The sequence below is a fragment of the Lemur catta genome, chromosome 4 (genome assembly GCF_020740605.2).
Source record: "Lemur catta isolate mLemCat1 chromosome 4, mLemCat1.pri, whole genome shotgun sequence".
NCBI classification, from domain to species: domain Eukaryota; kingdom Metazoa; phylum Chordata; class Mammalia; order Primates; family Lemuridae; genus Lemur; species Lemur catta.
The window spans coordinates 28,424,884-28,447,950 of NC_059131.1; the positions used below are offsets into that span (position 1 = coordinate 28,424,884).

At 39.0% G+C, this 23,067-nt stretch overlaps 2 protein-coding genes across 6 annotated transcripts; one reads left to right on the plus strand and one right to left on the minus strand.

Moving 5' to 3' along the window:
- Positions 1-362: 362 nt before the first annotated feature.
- On the minus strand, positions 363-7,170 carry SRSF7 (serine and arginine rich splicing factor 7). Of its 4 annotated transcripts, none has more exons than XM_045549435.1 (8): positions 6,904-7,170; positions 5,696-5,876; positions 5,250-5,426; positions 4,305-4,379; positions 4,067-4,177; positions 1,880-1,933; positions 1,292-1,327; positions 363-659 (listed from the first exon to the last, which is right to left on the minus strand). In XM_045549435.1, exons 1-8 carry the CDS (start codon positions 6,929-6,931, stop codon positions 605-607), a joined length of 717 nt encoding a protein of 238 aa, XP_045405391.1. In that variant the 5' UTR covers positions 6,932-7,170; the 3' UTR covers positions 363-604. The 4 variants fall into 4 exon arrangements, with proteins under 4 accessions (XP_045405391.1, XP_045405393.1, XP_045405395.1 ...); XM_045549437.1 differs by having other exon boundaries at positions 4,076-4,177; positions 6,904-7,091; XM_045549439.1 differs by lacking the exon at positions 1,292-1,327 and having other exon boundaries at positions 4,076-4,177; positions 6,904-7,096.
- LOC123636818 (tetratricopeptide repeat protein 39B-like) lies at positions 7,161-23,067 on the plus strand. 2 transcript variants are annotated; one of them, XM_045549434.1, is made up of 5 exons: positions 7,161-7,230; positions 7,354-7,506; positions 8,211-8,274; positions 9,762-9,853; positions 21,004-23,067. In XM_045549434.1, exon 5 carries the CDS (start codon positions 21,185-21,187, stop codon positions 22,949-22,951), a length of 1,767 nt encoding a protein of 588 aa, XP_045405390.1. In that variant the 5' UTR covers positions 7,161-7,230; positions 7,354-7,506; positions 8,211-8,274; positions 9,762-9,853; positions 21,004-21,184; the 3' UTR covers positions 22,952-23,067. The 2 variants fall into 2 exon arrangements, with proteins under 2 accessions (XP_045405390.1, XP_045405389.1); XM_045549433.1 differs by having other exon boundaries at positions 7,164-7,506.

Genomic DNA, 23,067 nt, shown 5'->3' on the forward strand with positions numbered 1-23,067 from the left:
TATTTCTTATACCACATTTGATAAGCTTCGCTTAGTTCCTGTCATGCTCATTTATAGCCAAATCAGTGGTCCCTCTAACCTGACCACTGATCATTAAGTTTGACAATATCTTTTAACACGAAATAGATTTAGGGACTTGTCATGATGCATTCATGCTATTATAGGGGACTCAAGATCATCTTACCCAAAGTTCTAAGGGTAAAATGGAATTTTCAAAGTCCCTTAAGATCCTGGCCAAGTGTTATATATAGAAGAGTTAATGATATTCAAGAAGACAACCAACACCATTAAACTTTGAATGTAGTTCTTTTGATTCCTGAAGTTTACCAATTGAGAAGTGTTTATTGAACACAAGTCAAAAATCTAGTTAGAAACATTTTATTTAAATGTGCCAAATAAAAACCCACATTTTCAGACCATAGGATGTTAATACATTCAACAAATTTATATTATCTTACTGCTGTGAATTTACAGAGTGATAATCCAGATCTATTTTGATTAGATGGTTGAAATATCCTTCCTAGGTAACAGTTTACAGACATCACAAATCCCTTATAATAATGTAAACAAAATAACTTTTCCCTAATGGGTGAACTTGAGAGCTTCAGTCCATTCTTTCAGGACTTGCACTTCTGCGAGGACTTCCTGACGGGGAACGACTAAAAAGAAAAACATTCAGTTTGGAACCAATTAGTGTCTATTGAAACTTACTCTTCTCATGTACATGTACTCAGTTTCAATAAATTCACAGGTGGCCAAAGATACTAAGTTCCTAGAGCAGACATATCTCTTGTATTACCTAAAAATAAGAGATTTATATATTCACCTTTTGTCCCTATTTAAGATTAGGCTACTAATACTCTCCTTGTCAAACTTACAAAGTTAAATTAAAAAGGACAATTATTTCAAGTTTTCTGGTCATTAAACAGCACGAAGCAGATAATGATTTAGTTGTAAATTGCAACTATTTACAAGACTTATCATCCTCATGTGGACACTTCCTTTTTACCTACTGTCCATATGTATGAAAAAGCATATTTCTGTAAGTACTCATCAGACTGAATGCATCTTATCACTCTAACATTTTATGACTAAATATTTCCAATAAAATATAAACTGACATTCTTGAAGCAAGAAAAGCAAACATTTCAGGAACTCAGTATCTAGTATTTTAATCTATATAGCACCAATTTTCCAAAGAGCTCAAAGACTGCAAAGTAGGCAGCAAACAAATTGTGCGGAGGCCACACTTGACAGGTAGGATTTCGCAACAAAACATCATTTAGCTTACCTTCTTTTTGGAGATGGAGATCTGGACTTTGATCGGCTGTCAAAACATGAGAAATTCTATTAAGAAAAAGTACTAACCAATCCCTTTCTTATAGTCACAGTATCATGAAACAAACCCCCAACTGTCCTAAACTTAAAATGTCAGAATGCAGTTACACTGAGAAAGAGCCTCCCAGTTGTTGCTTAACAAAGGCCAATCTTCCAACAACTGTTTTTTAAAAAATAAGCGGAACTATTACTGTATTGTATCATGATTAATCTAATACATTCTGTGTTAAGCGCATTTATTTCTGGATGCTTTTTCATGCACTCATTAGTTCTAACAAGGGCCTCTAAATATATAACTCCCAAAGTCACAAACTTCTTCCTCACTATAGCCACACATTCCCTTGTTCAGGAAGTCAGCCAGTAATAGGCCACATATAAATGAAATTCTAGTTTGGTTTATTGAAGAGGTACTGTTGCTCCCACTTCACAGCTAGGCTTAGAGTTTACACTTAAAACTTCAATAATTCAAAACACTTTGAACTCTTTGGATATTGGTGCCATATAACTAGATAGAAGAGCATTAATTAGATCTTTACCCTACCTGCTTCTTGGTCGGGAAAGAGACCTGGATCTTGATCTTGATCTTGAACGGGATCTTAATAAAGAGAAGTGAAACACAATTATACCAATTAGTCAACAGGAATTCCCTTATACACCTACTAAGCACCTTTTTAGGTAGGTTAATAGAACAGCTAGGCTGGGCGTGGTGGCTCACACCTGTAATCCTAGCTTTCTAGGAGGCCAAGGTGGGAGGATAGGTGGAGTTCAGGGGGGCAACACCAGCCTGAGCACAGTGAGATCCCATCTCTACCAAATAAAAAAGTAAAACAAAACAAAACAAAAAATATACAAAACCACAAAATCCAGCTGGGCATCGTGGTGTGTGCCTGTAGTTCCAGCTACAGGAGGCTGAGGCAGAAGGATAGCTGACAGACAGCCCAGGACTTCGAGCTTGCAGTGAGCTACAATCACTGTACTCTACCCAGAGACACCAAGTGACACACTGTCTCAACACATTTACGAAAAAAAGTTTAAGAAAAAAAAAATAGAAGAGCTAAAACTGAGCAAGATGCAAAATATCAGTCTAAGGGTAAGACAAATGATCACTTTGAAGCAAGCTATTATCTAGTAAGGAACCACCATTTTAATTGTTTCTATCATAGTCAAATGGTTAGTTCCTGTACAGAGAAGCAATACTGTCAAACACCATGTAATATCCAAGGGAAATAGATGTCCTTCATTTGAGAAGACTGATATGACTTAATGTTAAAAAAAATCAACTTAAACTCACTTAAGCCCACAGACCCGAGCTGAGAACAGTGGCACATGCCGGTAGTCCCAGCTATTCTGGAGGCTGAGAGGAAGGAGGATGGATTGAGGCCAGGAGTTTGAGGCTATAGTGCACTGTGTCTGTGCCTGTTGATTAGCCACTGCACTTTTGCTTGGACAACGTAACGTCACACATCTTTAAAAAAAACAAAACAAAACAAAAAAAACCAAAAAAACCCACCACATGCCTGAAAGGAGACTTCCAATTCATCAGGTGATAAAGCCCAGTGGCAAAAAAAAAAAAAGCCACTACACTAAATAAGGCTTTATCTTGGATCTTCAAATTATCATGGTTCAGAGCCATCAATTCGTCAGACATACCAAATTAGACTCCCATACACATCATTTTTTATTAAAGATATTGGAGTCCTACAATCAAAGTACATTTATCTACAGACATGGACCATAGCTTTCTCAAATGGACCACAAGATTCAGAGTTCCTGCATTTAAAGGTTTTATGCTATTAAACAGCAATTACCTTTTCTGGCTGATTTAGAGGATTAAAAAATAAACAGCAATGAACTCCCCATGGCATTCTGTTCCACTGCTTCACTGCTAGTATTAACATCTCGTTTTCTATAATTCTTTTCATTCTATCACCTTTTAAGACTTTCTACAAAGGAAATAAAGCTGAGGCTCTTAGTTTAATTTTTCACCTCTATTTACAGTGCTGTGTCTAGTTAAAAATTCACATTCATCCGTATGTACACTAATACCCTACACAACTTTCCAGGGTTTGAAGTTCACCCCATCATTCCAAAAATGAGACCTGTTTCAATTTGCTTCTAAATCTCTTCCTGGTTCTCATGGGCTTTTTGTCAGGAATCAGGCAATTACCATTTTTCAGGACTATTATCACTTACCTATATAATAGATAATCTGACACGAGAAAAGCTTAGAGCAAAATGCCTTCCTGCCATGCTCTATTGCCATGGCCTCTTAACAAGCCTTGAGAGACAAGGTCTTGCTCTGTTGCCCAGGCTCACATTGCAGCTGCACTATCATAGCTCACTGCACCCTCAAACTCCTAGGCTCAAGCAATCCTCCTGCCTCAGTCTCCTGAGTGACTGGGACTACAGGCACACACCATCACTCCCAGCTAATTTTTCTGTAGAGACAGGATCTTGCTATGTTGCCCAGGCTGGTCTCAAACTGCCTAAGTCTTCCAAAGGGCTGAGATTAGTTTTAAACTACCTCTCCTGGCTTAGCCTTAAAATCTTTAGGAGCACTTTTCTTCATCTATAAAACTTAAACAGTCATGTCACAAATCACGTATTAAACTCAACTTTAATATCTCAAATATTCTGTGAAGCAATCCCTTTGAATTATGTACTTAAGATACTCCACTGCTGTCATTAAGATGTGACAATACAAATAAGGGAAAAATGTGTTACATACTGGAAATACCTCGATCCTTTTATAGAACCAGACCTAGATCTTCTGAGTGAAGCTGATCTTGATCTACGAAGAGACACAGATCTTGATCGTCGAGGAGATGCTGATCTTGACCTAAAAATTAAATCAAAGAACTTTAAGTCCATCTTCAAATTAAGTTCATTATTGCCAGTTATGAAGTGAATTAGATAGAATTCTCAGACACTTGGGGAAAAAAAAAACTGAATTAGACATCTCTCACCTCCGTCCTCTGCTCCTGCTGCGTGAGCGAGAGTATCGCCTTCCTCTGGATCGAGAATGTGATCTAGACCGTGACCTATTTTTCAAGTTAGAAAAAAAAACAAAATTTTAGACAATAACTCGTTTTTAGAGTTTGTATGCCTCTGCTGAAATCAAATCTCAAAACTATTTAAATTTAGTGTCTCATTTGGAAACAAACTCTGGGCCTATTGTCGAGTTTTTTATTTTTTTACTACCTAAAAAAAGATTTGTTAAAAGCTGAATTACATTTTAGAATTACATAATATAAAACACTGTAATGTGTATTTAAAATAAACCTTGCAAGTTTGCAGGTCGACCCTCTTTGGCCCATGGTCTAGTAGATCTAGACGATCTAGAAGTATCTATAGCCGATCGCTGCATCTAGATGTTTTCTTCAATCTAACGACGATCAAACTGACAGCCAAATGAGCCAGGTGAGGCTTGATTGACGCAAGAAGATTTTTCTAGTTGGGAATGTGGTCAATCTGGTGTTCCTCTTTCTAAACCGGAGGGGGCCCCAATTGTAAGCCAAATTTACTGTTACGGCGATCACCGTCTCAAATTTTCTGCCCTTTAAAGAATAAGGTGAAGCTAGGTGTAGATGACTCGAGGGGATCTGGCCTCTTATGCTGATCACCTCAAGGTCTAGGAGGATCTTAATTGTCGGATTTGCAAGGCGCCTCAGCATGATATCATAAGGCTCGTGACATTCTGAATCAAGGCGACTGACTCAAACGAAGAAACCTGAAAGGTTTTGACCAGGTTGATTATTAATATATTAACATTTTTTAATTAAACAAAAATTGTAAAATACACCTGTACAATTAACATTCAAGTTTATAGAAAAACACTAGTTTCTGCCTTGCTAATAAAAGAATTACTTGATGAACTAGAATACCAACCATTCCTTTATTAAAATAAGTACCTGCTTCTTCTTCGCCGGCTGTAGCGATGACAATCATAAGCATAATGTCCCTTTTCACCACACTCATAGCATCTATCATTGGGATCAAAGGGACGTCGGGCGGGTGGTCTATCAAAACGTGATCTCCGAGGCATGCCTGTTGATAGTTCAACCCTCACTCGGGAACCACAAATCACCCTATAAAAGAAAAGTAACAAAATTCCAGAGTTAAAAATATATCCGTGATTTCTAGATTTAGACTCTTTCCAACCACTCTCCCCCCTCATAAGTTTTGGCTATCTTTATTAAGGCCTTCCAACTCTCTGCTACCCCCTTTAACCTTCATCATGATCAGCTATTTAAGGTTTCTTGCAGACTATGGAATCCAAGCTTGGCATCTAGTTCACTATTCAGCCCACAGAAATATTTTAATCAACATTAAGTTTCACAATGGGCATTTTACTTACTTCCCATCCAGTCCTCGTACTGCATCTTCTGCATCTCTAGGATCTTCAAATTCCACAAAGGCAAATCCTGGAGGATTTCTCGCAATCCATACAGTTCTTAAAGGACCATAATAACTGAAAGCCCTTTCTAACTCTCCTTTGCCAGCACCAGTGCCCAGGTTACCAACATAGACCTTGGTTTCTGTTTAAAAACGCAAATAGAAGAACGCACGTTATGCAAAATTTGGCCGAAGTTTGATTGCATTTTTTGCCTTAAAACGGGCCATCCTTTTGACCAAGCAAAGCATGTCCCCTATGGAGGACTGAATTTAATCTTGAGACCAGTGAAGTCCGTAAACTCCCGCAAAGCTAGTCTTATGACAAAGTCCTTAACATTCTAATGAGGGGGGAACCTCCAGAAAACAAGCAAAGATGCGTAGTAGCAGGACCCAAGGCGTGGGGCGGGCCCTGGCCCGGCCCCGCCCCGAGTCCCGACAGCCCCGGGCGCGCTGGGAGCGCGCGGGCCCGCGGCGGCAGCGGCGTCGGCGGCGGGCGGGCCCCGGCGGGGGCCGGGCCGGAGAGCAGGGCTGCACCGGCTCTCATCCTCCGAGGCAACCGCCCCAGGCGCAGGCTCGCCCGAGACTCCAGCTCCCCGCCCCAGAGCCATAAACCGCGCTCGAAAGAGCTAAAAGAGAAAAGAAACCAGCCGCCAGTCGCAAAAGATTATGCCCCATTCCCATTCCGTAATTCTACCGATCGATCATTTGACGAGAATGTGCAGCAAGCGGCTTCCATTCCGTTCAGTCTTAAATTCAACCGTGATTTTACGACTGCGACCACATCTGTCCGCCGAAGTGGCGGGAAAGCGCTGAGGAAATGCGCCACCACGGTCGTCAATGTGCTCAAAATGGCAGCCGCACCCGAGGGCGGGGGGAGGGGGCGGGCGGCTCCACGAAGGGCACTGGGAAAACCGTGATCCCCGACCTCGCTTTGGGCTGGAGCGGGCGACGAAAACGCTCAAGAATCCGGAACCCGGCACACATGCACACCCGCCATCTCCTGTTCCCCTTCAGTACCCCGCCCCCGCGGCCTCCGGCTTCGCATGGCGTGCGCCGAAGCCGCCATTACGCACGCGGAATAACCGTCTCCCAACCGCCGCGCCAACCCCACGGGCTCGCAATACTCACTGCACCCCCATCAACGTCCCTCCCCGGACCCCAGCTTCTTACCTCCTCCGTACCGCCCGTAGCGCGACATGATGACCGGCCCGCGTGCTCTGCTCTTTAGCTTGCAGCGCCCAGGGCTCGCGTAACACGAAAGCTGTCACACTCACTCGCTTGCCAACGGTCCCGGCGGCACTACGAGGAAGAACCCGCGTCCGCACTTATATATGCGGCGGCCGGGATTTTTTTGCGCATGCGTCATCTCGACGTTCTGCGCGGCACAAAGGAGCAGGGCGGAAACAGTCTAGAAGCGGCGCGGAAGGAACTGAAGAGCATAATACGCCGGTCATGGGCGGAGGGATACGTTTCCATGGGAACGCCACGATCTTGCCTGTAAACCCGTGGTGTTTCCCGTGGTGTCCCGCTCCCTCCCTTCTCCTCCCCCTTTTCCTGAACCCTCCTTGTCTTCCTTCCCTTTGCCTGATCTCCTACCCGTTTGTGTTTTCCCCAATCTAGAGACCCTCAGCGCTCTCAATCTTAGTACAGGTGCACTGAGACCGGGCTATGAAAGGCTGTACCATTTAACCGCTGATGTTGCAGCGGTTGCCGCCTTACTGTTGGGGGACCTGGCCTAGTCTGCTACTCAGTGATCTTTGGGGCTCTTCACAGGTAATCAGGAGTTGGCCAAGGTGAAAACTCCATGAACCCCCGCCATTGGGATTCGTGGTAATACCTCCTGCTCCTGCCCTGCACCCACTCTCAGAATCAGTCACTAATTTGTCACCAACACAGTCTGAGTTCTTGGAGTCTGGAAAACACAGAATTGGGGAGTTGTTGTGGGATTTTTTTCCCCTGGGTATATTGAAATTGTGACAAAACCCTGAGTCCTTAAAGCATTTTAGCGAGTGGCAATTCGTGAAATTATGAAATTATTTGCATCTGAATTACAAAGTAATTGATTTGTTCTTCCCGTCTAGTGCTGTCTGCTTTGTATTGTAGTAACACGATAATCCACCAATACTCACATCCTGAGGATTGGGACTCTCATTAAATCATCTTTTAGAATATCCACTCAGTGGAGATAGCAGCCTTGCTGCTTAACCACTCAATATACATCAAATAAATGAAAAACTTTACATTAGCATTGCTTAAAATTCAGTTTTGATTTTATACACTATATTTGCCAGACACCAACTCTACAAATATAGATTTAAGTTCTTTTTACTAAGACCGCAAAAAACCGACTTGGCATCATTATATGATGAAAAATACTTGCAATACAGAGTTGGAAATGTTATACATAAAAGAGGAAATCCTTAGGTATTTGTGTTTTTATCTTTTTCATCTGTTGTAACTTCATTTGGTGTGTATAGGTGTACGATGCAGAGAACAGGGAAAGGAGACCTCATTGGTGAATAAAGCATGGATTCTCTCCAGGTAATGTTCTGAATATATGCATATATTTTTCTCATATTTAGCAAATTACAAAAAGACTTAGTCTATCTCAAGAAAATCTCTAGCAAGAAAATAGAAGCTCTGTAGAGTATATTTGTTCTCCCTTAGTCTTTGTGATTTTTGCTTTTCTCTACTTAACAGGGTTCTTCCCAAAAAGATTAAACAGTAATTATAAAGATCCTTTTAGGGCTGGGCGTGGTGGCTCACACCTGTAATCCTAGCACTTTGGGACCTTGAGGCAGGAGGATCACTTGAGCCCCTGGGGTTCCAGACTGCAGTGAGCTATGATCACGACACTGCACTCTACCCCTGGCAACAACACAGTGAGACCCTGTCTCAAAAGAAACAAAAAGATGTTTTTATATATTCCCTGAAAGATAGAATATCAACTCTGTAAAGCCTCACTAATTTGACTTTCTTCTATTAAGTATTTATGAAAATTATTTTTGATTAAGCATAGATAACTGCTTGAAAGAGTACTTATTGTACTGCATAGCTCCTAATAGGCCTCCATAAATATTTTTTGCCTCTGAATACAAAGTCTATTGTTGTACTAAAGAGAATTTCTAAGCAAATAATAGTGTAAACAGAAGTAGTTTTCCAACTTGTAACAAACTGCTTTCAGATATAGTAAAGGAAAAAGGGTAAACCCTGGCTGGCATCCATGCCTCTCTTGGAGACAGGTGTTTGATAAGCTAATTACAGATTATTTATCCCTATTAAAGCAAGGCCAATTCTAGGCCAGGTTTGTAACCTGATTACCATTAAAAAATAATAGTACTGTATACTATTTCCATGCGCTACTATACTGAACACTCTTTCTCTAAGAACACACAACCAGTTCTTTTCACTAAATGTCAGTCCAAATCAGGGAGATTTTATTGTGCCGAGAACTTTTATTCCTCCTGATTCTCTTTAAAATCAGTTTCACCCACATAAGTTTCTGCCTCTAGAATTCTGTGTTAAATTTAGATTACATCCCTGGGTTCAGTTTGAATGTGAAAACTGTTTAGTTCAATTCAAATATTGTAATATTTTCTAATGTAAAATATTAATTCTTAATGTGTTACTATTGTGAAATTTTGACAATATTATTAGTTTAGGAAGGGGGAAGTAATTCATAATCCTTTTACAGCAATTGTCAAAATGTGTCTGCATTTCCTAGATTCAGTATTTCCAGGGAAGCATTTAAAGAAAAAGTTCACTTTTTATTCTTTCTTCCCTCACCATTTTAGTTTCACTTTTAAGTCACTGTCACCATTTTAGCTTGGATGTGAACATCTTAAAACAAGAAAAGAAAAGTGAATTTAAACCTTTTGTACATGCATGTATTTATAATATAAATAAATAGTCTTTAGTAACAGTCTTTAATATATATTTATATATGTAGTACAGGTCAATCCAAACAGCTATGTTCAACTACAGTTTTTTTTCTTTTTCAACATTTCATGATCTTCTGTTCACTCTAGAATGCTGTTAAGAAACTGTTTGAGGCCGGGCGCGGTGGCTCCTGCCTGTAATCCTAGCACTCTGGAAGGCCGAGGCGGGTGGATCACTCGAGGTCAGGAGTTCAAGACCAGCCTGAGCAACAGGGAGACCCCGTCTCTACTAAAAATAGAAAGAAATTATCTGAACAACTAAAATATATATAGAAAAAACTACCCAGGCATGGTGGCACATGCCTGTAGTCCCAGCTACTGGGGAGGCTGAGGCAGGAGGATCACTTAAGCCCAGGAGTTTGAGGTTGCTGTGAGTTAGGCTGACACCACGGCACTCACTCTAGCCAGGGCAACAAAGCGACACTCTGTCTCAAAAAAAAAAAAAAAAAAAGAAACTGTATGAGAGCAAGGAGTACAAAAAAAAAAAAAAAAAAAGAAACTGTATGAAAGAAAAGTTTATAGAGGCATGTTCAGAATCCTTGCATACTATACAAAGAAATTAATTTCTCATTAGCCAAATACTGGACTACAGTTGGCAGTAAAGAAGGGCAGAGAGAGCAATAGTTAAAGAACACCAGTGCTTTGACCAACTTCAAAGAGTAAAACTAGGAAGAGGAAAAATGTGATGCAGGAGTGCCCCACGGATATAAATATTACCTAAATGGGTGATTTAGGAGTGTAAAACAATCTAGGGAATAATGAGGCTTTCTGAGGAATACCAGATTGTGTTAAAAAGTGTGAAACTATGACATCTTCAACCCCTAAACTAATTAATTGTGTTGTTTCCTCTCTAAAGAAAGAATCTTAATGAAAGGGACTTGGTCAACTTCGTATCTTGACTAGAGGGCTAGACGAACTTAGATTTAAGACTTCAGCAGTTTATTCTGCACTATCTTGGAAGGAGGTAATCTTGTAGGTAGTACTATTCCAGTCATTAAACAGGTGTATTTAAAGTAAAACAGGGATAATTCTTTGGGCTTTTCTGAGTGAAGTCACTCAAGACCATTCTGCATAAAAATTTAGTGTGCATAGAATTGTTTGGATGCCCTTAGTGAAGATTTCAAAATCCTTACTCCAAAGATGCTGGTTCCTTAGACAGGGGATTGACCTAATGAACCTTCTTTATTGACTAGCTCTTGGCTGTGCTTAGAAAAACACTGTTTAGGACCAGTGACTTAACTTCTTTGGATTTTTTGACACTGATCCTTGAGTGCTTGGAAATGATTATCTTCTAGTGTAAATTGATAAAAACTATTTTAGTTAATAATTCCTTTTAATAGGAAGGATGGTGTAGTGTCATGATTAAGAGCATAAGCTCATGGATGTGACAGAGTTGGGTTTGAAGCTTGACTCCATTACTTACTAGCTGCTTACCCTTGACCAAGTTATTTATTCTCCTGTTACTTCAGCTTTCTCATCTGCAGAATGGGTTTTTATAATAATGGGTTTTAATAATAGTACCTATTTCAGAGAGTTGTTAGGATCAAATGAGGTAAACCAAGTAAATAATATTGCACAGTGTCTAACACATACTGAGTATTCAATAAATGTTAACTGTTAGTAGTAGTTGATCAACTTTTGTCAGTTGCTCAAAATTTGATATGATCTGGGTACATTGACAAAAGAAATTCTGTTTCTGCAAAGTTGGGAACTAGACTCTTTAACATGGTGACTATCCTTGTTTGAGTGACCAGCCAACTCCCTCTAAGACATCTTTGTCTCTTCGCTCATTGACTTCAATAACAGCAAAATTGTCACTTTTCTTCTTTGACATGATCCTCTGAGAGAAAAACAATGACATATATAAAAAGCAACAATTCAGAAAAAAGAAACTTTCTTCATGAAAAGTAGATCCCCAGGAATCCCAAATTCAAATGCTGAAACCTTAGGAGTTCTATTCTAAGATATTTGCCTGTGGAACGGAAAGATGTGTGTTCATGAGAAATGGGGGTAAGATAGGAGAATTGTCACTTTTTGATTATTACAAGTTTAGTCTTAAAGCTAATTTCTATAAGATCAGGCACACATAAAAGAAAAAAAAAGATCTACTCCAAAGCCAGTGACAAATGGAAACATATACTACAACTTTCAAATAGATAATTAAATTTAGACTACCTAGGAAAAAGTGGCTTGAAATGCAGAGCCAGAATGAATTTTATTAGATCATTAGTCTAATCATCTCATTTTAGAAACAAGACTAAGGCCAGGTGGGGTGGCTTACACCTGTAATCCCAGCACTCTGGGAGGCTGAAGCAGCAGAATCACTTGAGCCCAGGAGTTGGAGACCAGCCTGGGCAACATGTTGAGACCCCATATGTACAAAAAAATGAAAAAATTATCTGGGCATGTTGCTGCTCACCTGTAGTCCCAAGTACTCAGGAGGCTGAGGCAGGAGGATCACTTGAGCCCAGGAGTTTGAGGTTGCTGTGAGCTAGGCTGATGCCATGGCACTCTAGCCTGGGCAACAGAGTAAGACTCTGTTTCAAAAAAAAAAAAAACTGTCAAATGAAGACAAAAAACTATTCTCACTAATAAAGAAATGTAAATTGAAACAACATGCTATTTTTGTCGAGAGTGTAGGGAAATTATCACTTATATTTACTGATAAGAATATAAAATAATACAATGTTTTTGAAGGTCAGTTTAACAATATGTTTTAAAATTATTAAATTATATGTGTACTTTGGCCCGGCAATCTTACTTCCTGGGATTTATTCTAGGAAATAGTCATACACATGCATAAAGATTTACATGGAAATATGTTCATAGGATCTTATTTATAATGTTAAAAAAATTGGAAATAGCTTGAAAATTAAACAGAAAGAGATTGATTAAATAAGTTATGGCCATTTAAAATCACATTGTAGAAGATTTTTAATGTTAGAAAAATGTTCATAGTATAAATATAGTTAAGTAACAAAGGCAGACTTCAAAACCAAATGCATGCACAGAATGATTCCAGTGTTGTAAAAATGATGTGTATTAATAAAAGTTATTTAAGTTTTTATGTTTGCTTTTCTGTGTTTTACAAATGTCTATGATAATTTTTTTTTTAAGTAGGGGGTTTGGAGACAGGAATTCCAAGTTTGAAGTGAGAAATCAGCATTTAGTAGCTGTGTAAACTGAAACATCTCACTATGCTTGTCATTTTTTGTTCTATTAATAGATTTCTCTGGATAAAATGGAGGTAATAAAGGTGCTATCTGTGTGGGGCTGGTATTATGAGTGTAGTGTATATACATTTTGGTTAATTTCTGATTTTTTAATGTTAATATCTGCATCTCTTGTAAGAAAAAATTAAATGTGATCTTATTTTGAAAAAAGTAAGTACAAATATTTTAAGTACAATTAGTAATGGTGGAGTAATCCGGATGGTTGATACAGGGAGAACCTAGCATTAATACATATACTCCCAAACTGTTTTTTTTTTTTTTTAACTTTGATCTTTTTAATTTTCCCAGCTAATTTTTTCTTTCTTTTTTTTTTTTTTTTTTGAGACAGAGTCTCATTTTGTTGCCTGGGCTAGAGTGAGTGCCGTGGCGTCAGCCTAGCTCACAGCAACCTCAAACTCCTGGGCTCAAGCGATCCTACTGCCTCAGCCTCCCGAGTAGCTGGGACTACAGGCATGCGCCACCATGCCCTGCTAATTTTTTCTATATATATTTTTAGTTGTCCAGATAATTTATTTCTATTTTTAGTAGAGACTGGGTCTTGCTCAGGCTGATCTTGAACTCCTGACCTTGAGCGATCCACCCACCTCGGCCTCCCAGAGGGCTAGGATTACAGGCGTGAGCCCAGCCCCAGCTAATTTTTTCTATTTTTAGTAGAGACAGGGTCTTGCTCTTGCTCAGGCTGTTACCAAACTCCTGACCTCAGGAGATCCTCCCCCCTGGGCCCCCCAGAGTGCTAGGATTATAGGCGTGAACCACCACACCTGACCACTCCCAAACTGTTAACTGTGGTCACCCTTGGGAGAAGTGGGATTGGGTTGAAGATAGGGAGGAGCTTTAGTTTTTTAACTATAGTCTTCTGTACTATTTGAAGGTTTTGTGTTTTTTTAAGCAAATATATTACTTTTGTAACAATTTTTAAACACTAATTAGCCCATTCCCCACACCATTTTACTCAACTTTATTTTTGTTCATAGCCCTTCTCACCTTCTGACTTATTCATTGCATGAGAGTCTCTCCTGACTACAATGTAAGATCCACAAGGACAGGGACTTTGTTTTATTCACTTATGCATTACTACTACCTAGCATGGTGCTTGGCCTATAGTAATATTTGTTGAATTAATGAATTTTAGTTAAAAAAACTATTTTAGCATTTTTACATGGTTATTGCTCAATTTATATTTGCAAATGAATGATTTTGCTGAGGTTATACAGCTATTTAGTATACAAATTCTGAGCCTCTGATTTTCCCAGTCCAGAGAGATTTCTTTCATACCACACTGGCTCCCTAAAAGTAATTCGTTTTGGCTTCGTATCAATTCTTTGAGAGTTGTAGTGAGACATCTGTTTTATGTTATAAAAATTTGCCCATGAACCTGCCAGTATACTACTACCTTTTTCCAGTGGGACATTGTTGGTGTTAAAAAACAACCAAAAAAACCCGAACTACTTTATCCTAGAATTGTTCTGTCTGGTTACATACCATGGAAAATTGTTTATTGTACTTTTATGCACACATACTCCTATTGTCTTTTCCTCCTTCCTCTTCCCACTCCCCCAGCCCCTGCCCAAATGTAACTGGTTCAAAGTTACTCGTACAGTGTTTGTCATACGGATCATTTTTGGTTGTTTGTTTTAGAGACAGGGTCTCACCATGTTGCCCAGGCTGGATGGAGTGCAGTGGCAATTCACAGGCACAGTCATAATGCACTACAGCCTGGAACTCCTGGGCTCAAGTGATCCTCCTTCCTCAGCCTCTCAAGTTGCTGGGACTACAGGCATGTGCCCTGACTCCTAGCAACCACAGATATTTTAACTATAAGGTTAAAATTCTGAGCTGGTCTTCCCAGGTGTAAAGACCCAAATTATTCTCCTGGATTTTGCTGATTACACTTATTCTGACACAATATTGGAAGGCACCTTGATTTTCAGTCGCCTCAGATTTCAGGGAGGCAGTTTTGCCTACAGTTAAATGTCTTAAAATGAGGTGCTAATGAGGTTCAAGTTTTGTTTCCCATAGGTGCTTTCTAGCTTCCATGAAAGGAAAACTTTGAATACTTATGTGTATTTACTTGAGGTACGAGGAGGAGAATATAAATCACTTACTCTCTTTACACGACCTGATCTAGAACCTTAGTGAAAATGTGTGTACTCCCTTTCATCTTTTCCTCCTCAGAAGCTTGTATTATTGTGCACTAAAGTGACTGTGCTTAAACATTAGGATAAAAAAATAAAAAGGTATAGACCTTGCCCTCAGAGAAGCCCAGTAGGATATAAACACATAAAGTATGTATTTTTATGTGTTTTTGTTTGTTTGTTTGTTTGTTGTGAGACAGGGTCTCACTCTGTCACCCTGGCTAGAGTGTGGTGGCATGATCATAGCTCACTGTAACCTCAAACTCCTGGCTTCAAGCAATCCTCCCACCTCAGCTTCCCAAAGTATTGGGATTACAGGCGTGAGCTACTGCCTTACTTTGTATTAGTCACTCTGTTCTTTCTTGCCTAGAACTTTGCTCACAACCCTAGTCAAAATTTTCACAAATTTTCGCTTTTCTCTTTCCTGCCTCCATTGCTGTGAAATTCCAAAGCTACTATTTCTAATATTATATTTATCATTATATAATTTCATAGTTTTCTTCCATTAGTTCTTTTGTTTATAATTACTTGTTGGTTTGTACTGGTGGTCCTTGTCAATCTATCATCTCTTAAATTGTCTTGAAGCACATTTGCCCATATTTTGTGTAGTGGGTTTTTGCCTCCTCTCCCACCCCACAATGGAAGACAATCTGGTTAAATCTTGTAGAAAGGCTTCCTAGTAATTTTGTGGCTCCTGATTTTACCCCAAAGCTCAACTGTTCCTATAGTCTTTCAAAAGATAACTTTTTCAGCAAGAGCCTCCCTTTCTGCTACTATAGTTCTTTAGGCATCCTGAAAATGTAGTATTTCATGTTGGCCTCTTGTTTTTTCCTTTCTTTACTGCAGCACATTTTCGGCCCACAAATGTGTATATGTATGACTATATATAATTTTGAATTAATAAAATTGAATTCTTCCAAAATATCCCTTAACTTTTTATTAATTCAGGTATATTTCTAATTAGTATATAATTTTTATGTGTTACTGAATATGGTGGCCGGGATGACAACTCTTTTTTTGGATAAACAGTCCCCAGCCATTTGTGTCCTGAAGTATTTGCAATAGAATACATATAAGCTAGTGTGGAACAGTGAATATTCCATGAATGCTTTTTAAAAAACCACATTCATGGCCGGGCGCGGTGGCTAACACCTATAATCCTAGCACTCTGGGAGGCCGAGGCGGGAGGATAGCTCAAGGTCAGGAGTTTGAGACCAGCCTGAGCAAGAGTGAGACCCCATCTCTACTGAAAATAGAAAGAAATTATATGGAAAACTAAAAATATATATAAAGTTGGCTGAGCATGGAGGCGCATGCCTGTAGTCCCAGCTACTCGGGAGGCTGAGGCAGGAGGATCACTTGAGCCCAGGAGTTTGAGGTTGCTGTGAGCTAGGCTGATGCCACGGCTCTCTAGCCCAGGCAACAGAGTGAGACTGTCTCAAAAAAAAAAAAAAAAATCACATTCACTTTTATACTTTCCTAGTCACTGTTTGCGACTGAGTCTGTTTTTCTTCAAAACTCCTGTAATTTATTGACATTTTAATTTATTTTTTGATAAATTTATAAGCTCAAACTATTGTACTTCATATCTGCCATGATTTCCTTTCTTTCATTTTTATTTTAATACCAACATAGAACCACACAAGAAATATATATTTAATTTACTGGGAATGGAAATCATTATAATGCAATTTATTTAAACTAGTTTAAATGTCAACTTTTTAAAAAATTTTTTTAACCTCAATCCTGTTCCTTCTGCCATAAATGCCACCTTTCTTTAATCATTTTCTGCAAACAAAAAGTTGTATATAATTTCGCAGAAGTACTAACTTTCAAGATCTATTTCAAGGGTGTGTCATTGAAGTTTAGACTCCGTACTCTTTACACATTATATATATATATATATGTTTTGTCTTTAAGGACGCTCAATGATAAGTTGTTTTACACTATAAAGCATCTTGGAGTGTGGAAAAGTGCAAGAGTTGTAGTAAGAAAGTGTTGGCAATTAATTAGCAACCCATTCCTATCGACAAAGCAAGATAGACAAAGTAATTGCTGAGGTAAACTAAGATGTGACAAAGATACAGAGGTTGGCTTCCTACTGCAGCAGCTGGTTGATGTGAGCCAGGGTGCCCAGCCTTAGGCCATTTTTTTATCCCTATAATATTCCTTGATTGTTTCTACCGGTTGCTCTACCTATGAAAGTCCTACTCATACTTAAAAGCTTCGCTTAAATATATCACTTCATAGAATCAGAAAACTACCTTTTTGATGAATAAAGTGTGAGGTAATGAAAAGAACCATGACCCGAGACTCAAAAGACTTGAAATTGAATTCTGTCTCTGCAATTTACTATTTGATTTTAGAAAAATCACTTAAGGCCGGTGATCCTTAAGTAATCACGGTGGCTCATGCCTGTAATCCTAGCACTTTGAGAGGCAGAGGCAGGAGGATCACTTGAGGCCAGGAGTTTGAGACTAGCCTGAGCAAAAGCCAGATCTCATCTCTACAAAAAAAAAAAAAATAGAAAAATTAGCTGGGCATGGTGGCTCATGGTCCCAGCTACTCAGGAGGCTGAGGCAGGAGGATCCTTTGAGCCCAGGAGTTTGAGATTGCTGTGAGCTATGATGATGCCACTGTGCCTGGGCAATAGAGCAAGACTCTGTCTCAAAAGTAAAAATAAAAAAAAAATCAGCAATCATCTACTATATGGCAGGCTGTGTGTTGGGGGAGGGCAGAGTAATAATATTTATTGAGTATTTACTATGTATGCCAGATACTGTTCTGATTGCTTTACATATATTAACTCACCTAATTTTCCCAATCACTCCTTGATAGAGGTACTATTATTCCTTGTCATCGGATGAGAAACTGAAGACATACTCAGGCCGAGCAAGTGGCAAAATCAGGATTCAAATCTGAGCAGTTCAACTTCATAGTCTGTGCTTTTGTACCATTTTATAATCTTAGTGATAAGCATTGTTAAAGAAGTTTGCCCAGGGTGATTTGGAGGACAGAAAAGAGGCACTTCACTCAGGAAGGTAGAAGTCATAGGGTTTGGGCACTGATAGGATATGGAAGGAGAGGTGGAAGGAGAGTCTAGGGTGGGTGATGGTACCGATCATCTAGACAGGGTATCGAGCAGAAGGAGGAGATGGTCTTAAAGGCCAATAAAAAACATCCTTTTTTCTCCCTCGAGTTCAGAACCAATGAGATAAAAATGTAAGAATCAGGTGGAAGGAGACCAAAGTATGACCTTTTTGATTAAGTTGCTAGCGACTGTGATGTCACATGTGTGCATTCAGGAATGCTTTGCCCCTTAATTAAACAGATTTACCCATCTTGTCACAGGCCCAGCTGGAGAACAGAAAACAAACTCTTCCTCTTTTTTGATATCAAACTTTGGACAGGCTGACTCCAAAATAAAAGAATCCAGAAGGCTTGGTGCCACACTTTTCCAGTTCTTTCTGTCAACCCCCAGCCAGAAGTAAGCTCACCAGCCAGCAGTACTCCTCTAGTAGAAAATCCCCCTTCTGGGAGCATTACAAATCAGGAATAAGTACGCACTCCCCCAACATCTCTGAACATTTATATTATTGACTTTACAGTATTAATCCTTAAAGTGGGGAAAAACCAGAAACGCAATCCCAAAAATGGTAGAAAAAAAAATAAAAATCTTATTATAGGAAATTTATTATGGTTCTATCTTTATGTGCTCTTTGGGAGTAGGGAACCTAGCAATTATGTGGCAGAAAATTGAGTTCACAGTTTGTTTTCAAGAAATTCCTAGAAATACTTTGTGGACACCTGAATTCATTTAGCAAACATTTATTAATGCCTACTTTGTTTAAGGGAGTGTGCTGGAACTGGCATTTAAAGCTGAATAAAACACAAATCATGCCTTGATGCTCTCAGGCTAGTGGCAAAAGCAGGTGTATAAATAATTACAATGCAGTGAGAGAGACACCTATATATATATACACACACACAGAATGCCATGAGAGTGATTATGCTGATGGACGTAAGTAAGTTTTCAGGAAAAGTAAAATTTGAACTGTCTTGAACAGAGAATAAGGATTCTATGGAATATAACTTGAAAGCATTGTGCTTTAGGCCAGAGGAAAAGAAACTTTGTCCTTGGGTGGGATCAGGCTGTCATCTAGGTTTCTCTGGATGACCTTGATCCAGCCACTCCTATTCCTGCCCCAAGAATAACTTTCCGCCTAATGAGTTATGTGGCTTTTCCATTCAGAACGGAGCCTTTCAGACAAATGTGTAATTAACTAGCTTTTCAAAGGATGGTGATTACAGTTGCTAATAACCTGGGACATAACTGAACCTTGAGGTGTAAAAACAAGCATTTATCTAAAGTAACACCTCTGAAGCTGCTACCCTCTCATCATTTTTTTCTCATATATGACATATTTTCCCTCTTTGTTTTCTCTCTCCCCCTGTGCAAATCTATAGCTTTCTTCTGCTTTTCTCTCTTTTTTCCTTTTCCTTTGATTATTCCCCTCTATCTCCCCCTCCTGTCTTTTAACTTACTGAAATACAGAATTCAGGCACATTTTAAAGTACACTTGCAATTATTTTGAAGTCATTATAATAATTATAACTGTTGAACTGTTATGTTTTCTGTTTCTACTTTTAAAAATAGGTTAATTCAGCCTGAGCAAGAGCGAGACCCCATCTCTACTAAAAATAGAAAGAAATTATATGGACAGCTAAAAATATATATAGAAAAATTAGCCGGGCATGGTGGCGCATGCCTGTAGTCCCAGCTACTCGGGAGGCTGAGGCAGTAGGATCGCTTAAGCCCAGGAGTTTGAGGTTGCTGTGAGCTAGGCTGACACCACAGCACTCTAGCCCAGGCAACAGAGTGAGATTCTGTCTCAAAAAAAAAAAATAGATTAATTGAACCTATTGTGTTAATATGAATAAATTAAATGGCTTGCTATATGTAATTGGTCTCCCATTGTGCCCACAGCCACCCCACCTTCCAGGTGTTAAATTACTTCAGTAGAAAACAATTTTTTTTTTTTTTTTGAGACAGAGTGTCACTTTGTTGCCCGGGCTAGAGTGAGTGCCGTGGCGTTAGCCTAGCTCACAGCAACCTCACACTCCTGGGCTTCAGTGATCCTCCTGCCTCAGCCTCCCGAGTAGCTGGGACTACAGGCATGCACCACCATGCCTGGCTAATTTTTTCTGTATGTAGTTTTAGTTGGCCAGATCATTTCTTTCTATTTTTTAGTAGAGACGGGGTCTCGCTCTTGCTCAGGCTGGTCTCCAACTCTTGAGCTCAAACGATCCTCCCGCCTCGGCCTCCCAGAGTGCTAGGATTACAGGCGTGAGCCACCGCGCCCAGCCTAGAAAACAATTTTCTACCAAGATATTAATACTATAGTAATGCTGTGATAACAACTGTTATACTTGAATTTCTTTTTTCTAACTAGGTAATCTTTCTAGTTTTACACAGCTCTCTCCATATCCAAAGTCCTATACAACTGACCATAATATTTCATTTCATTAAGACTTAATTTTCAATGAAAATATATGCAAGTACTCATTAGTGATGGTACTGAGAATAATATGAGATAGAGTTTTCATTCCTGTAATTTTTATTCTTTGCTTTGGACAAGTCACCCCTCTTTAGTCTTAACTTGAGACTTATGTTAATACATTCCCTTTCCAGCCAGATTCTTGCCCCCCAAGGTCTTCCTATAGAGAAAATTTACAGCTATCACATCATGGTTCTACAATACAAATATACAAGAGCATGATCTTATGAAATTGATAAATTGGAGGGATGGTTAAAAAGAACTCTTCTGTTTACAAAGGATTTACTTTACAGTGTTTTAAAAGAGCATCTTTTCTTTAGTTGATTCCAAATGATTTGAACTTTCCAGAAATGCATCTTCTGGGTAAATAAAATTATCTTTTTTTTTTTCCCCTTGTCTGACATAGATGAGAATATCCTAATGCTGCACCTCACAGCTAGTCGTTTGCTTGCATCCATTTTATCAACAACACCTGAGACCGAACTTTGTGTGGAAGAAGTGACCCTGGTCAGGAGATCAGGATCTACCCTCATTGCAACCACATCACTCTACTTCAGATATTTTCCACCTCTAAGTGGGGAAACAATATGTCACTCTCTGTAAGTAAAAGGGAAAATAAGGAGGTCAAGGTAACTAGATCACTTATTCTAAATAAAAGAGAAAATGATCAGGAGGACAGTTTTGAAGACGCCCATGAAATCATCCCTGCAGCAACAACAATGAATCTAGTAACTTCCTTGGAAGAATGCACAACTGGATTATATTTATTTCTCAATAACAGATTCTCAGATGCAATAAACCTCATTCATCCATGGTCTAAAAACAGCTCATACCATGCCCTAATATATAGTATCTTTATGGTTGTCAAGGCCATCCTGACTTTTGAGCCACAGGATATAGAGATTGGAATGGCCACCACAAAGGAAGCTTTGAAAACCTGTAACATTTTCCGAAAACCTAGGATGATGACTTTGTCTCATCTAGTGAGTAAACAAGGAATAAAAGCTATCAGAGAAGAGGAATTGCATGCAGAAATCTGTTATGCTGAGTGTTTGGTTTTGAAATCCTCCATGACGTTTATACAGGATGACAGTATACTTGGTTTTCTTAAAAGTGGGTTCAACATTGGGTCAAGTTACCATATATACAAAGATTGTCAACAAGTATTAACACAGATGCCTAACAACCAAAGTAAAGCCCACAAACACCTAGTTGGAGGAATAAAATTTGGACTTGGAACATTCAATTTGATGCTATCACTTGTGCCACCAAGGACACTTAAACTACTCAATATCATTGGATTTACTGGTGAGAGAGAGGTAGGCTTGGCTTTGCTTCACGAGAGTGCATCTGAAACCCATATAAATAATATCTTAAGTGTTTTGACTCTACTCTTTTATTACAGTTATATCTATGTTGCTTTTGGTGTTGAAAACATTTACAATTCTGCTATAGAGGATCTCTTCCTAATTTATCTCCAGAAATTTCCAAACTGCGTCATACTTAGATTTTTTCATGCACGTTCTAGTATGTTGAATGGAAATTTTGAAAATGCACGGTTAAAATTAGAAGAGTGCATTTTTATTCAGAATGAATGGAAGCAGGTTCATCACCTCTGTTACTGGGAACTCATGTGGTGCCACATTTTTATGCAGGATTGGAGGCAGGCTTACTACTACGCTGATTTACTGTCTCAACACAGCAGGTGGTCCAAGGCGATATATATGTACAGTAAAGCTGTAATACTAGCCTTGCTTCCTCCTAATTTTGGGAAAGCAGTAAATGAGGATATGAACTCTCTCTTCATAAAAGTAGATAGCCTGAGAATGAAATTTTTAGGCACTTCTATGCCAATAGAAAAGTTTGTTGCTGAGAAGGGTCAGCATTATGGTACTACTACAGGCTGGTTTACAGCACAGCCCCTTCTGGAATTCGTTTATGCCTGGAGTGGTTTCCGAGTCATGAGCAAAAAAATAGAGCTTATTTCACGCTGGCTATCAATAATTAACAAAGGAGAAGACCTTTTACAAGAGAATCCAAATAAAGAATATGGCACAGATGACATAAGTTTGTTAAATTTACTGAAAGGTCTATGCCTGAAACACTTACGCAAATATTCAATGGCTGAACATTACTTTAATCGTGTCATTCAACAGGAGAAATTGTTAAAATATGACCACTATTTGGTGCCATATGCTTACTATGAACTGGGAATTCTACACTATGTAAAAGGAGATTATGAAAGTGCAACAAAAAGCCTCGACAACATAAAAAACTACAAAGACTATTCCATGGAAGCCCGATTACACTTTAGGGCTCACATAGCCCTTGGACAAATAGCTAAAGAAAAGTGATCTGAACACGGAGTGGTTTTATTTAGTATGATTGAAATCATACTAATCACAATCGGCAAGGTAATTAAAAGGTTGAAAAATCATTTCTTTGTGGAAATAATTCAAGAGGCAGCTGC

Bases quoted from the DNA above. Each gene is read 5' to 3' on its own strand.
- SRSF7 (XM_045549435.1), bottom strand. From the start codon at position 6,931: ATGTCGCGCTACGGGCGGTACGGAGGAG. The intron at 1,934-4,066 runs GTATGTAACACA...CTCTTTATTAAG, and splicing joins AAAGGATCGAGGTATTTCCA to ATCCCGTTCAAGATCAAGAT. The intron at 1,328-1,879 runs GTAGGGTAAAGA...ATGTTTTGACAG, and splicing joins CTTTCCCGACCAAGAAGCAG to CCGATCAAAGTCCAGATCTC.
- LOC123636818 (XM_045549434.1), top strand. From the start codon at position 21,185: ATGTCACTCTCTGTAAGTAAAAGGGAAAATAAGGAGGTCAAGGTAACT.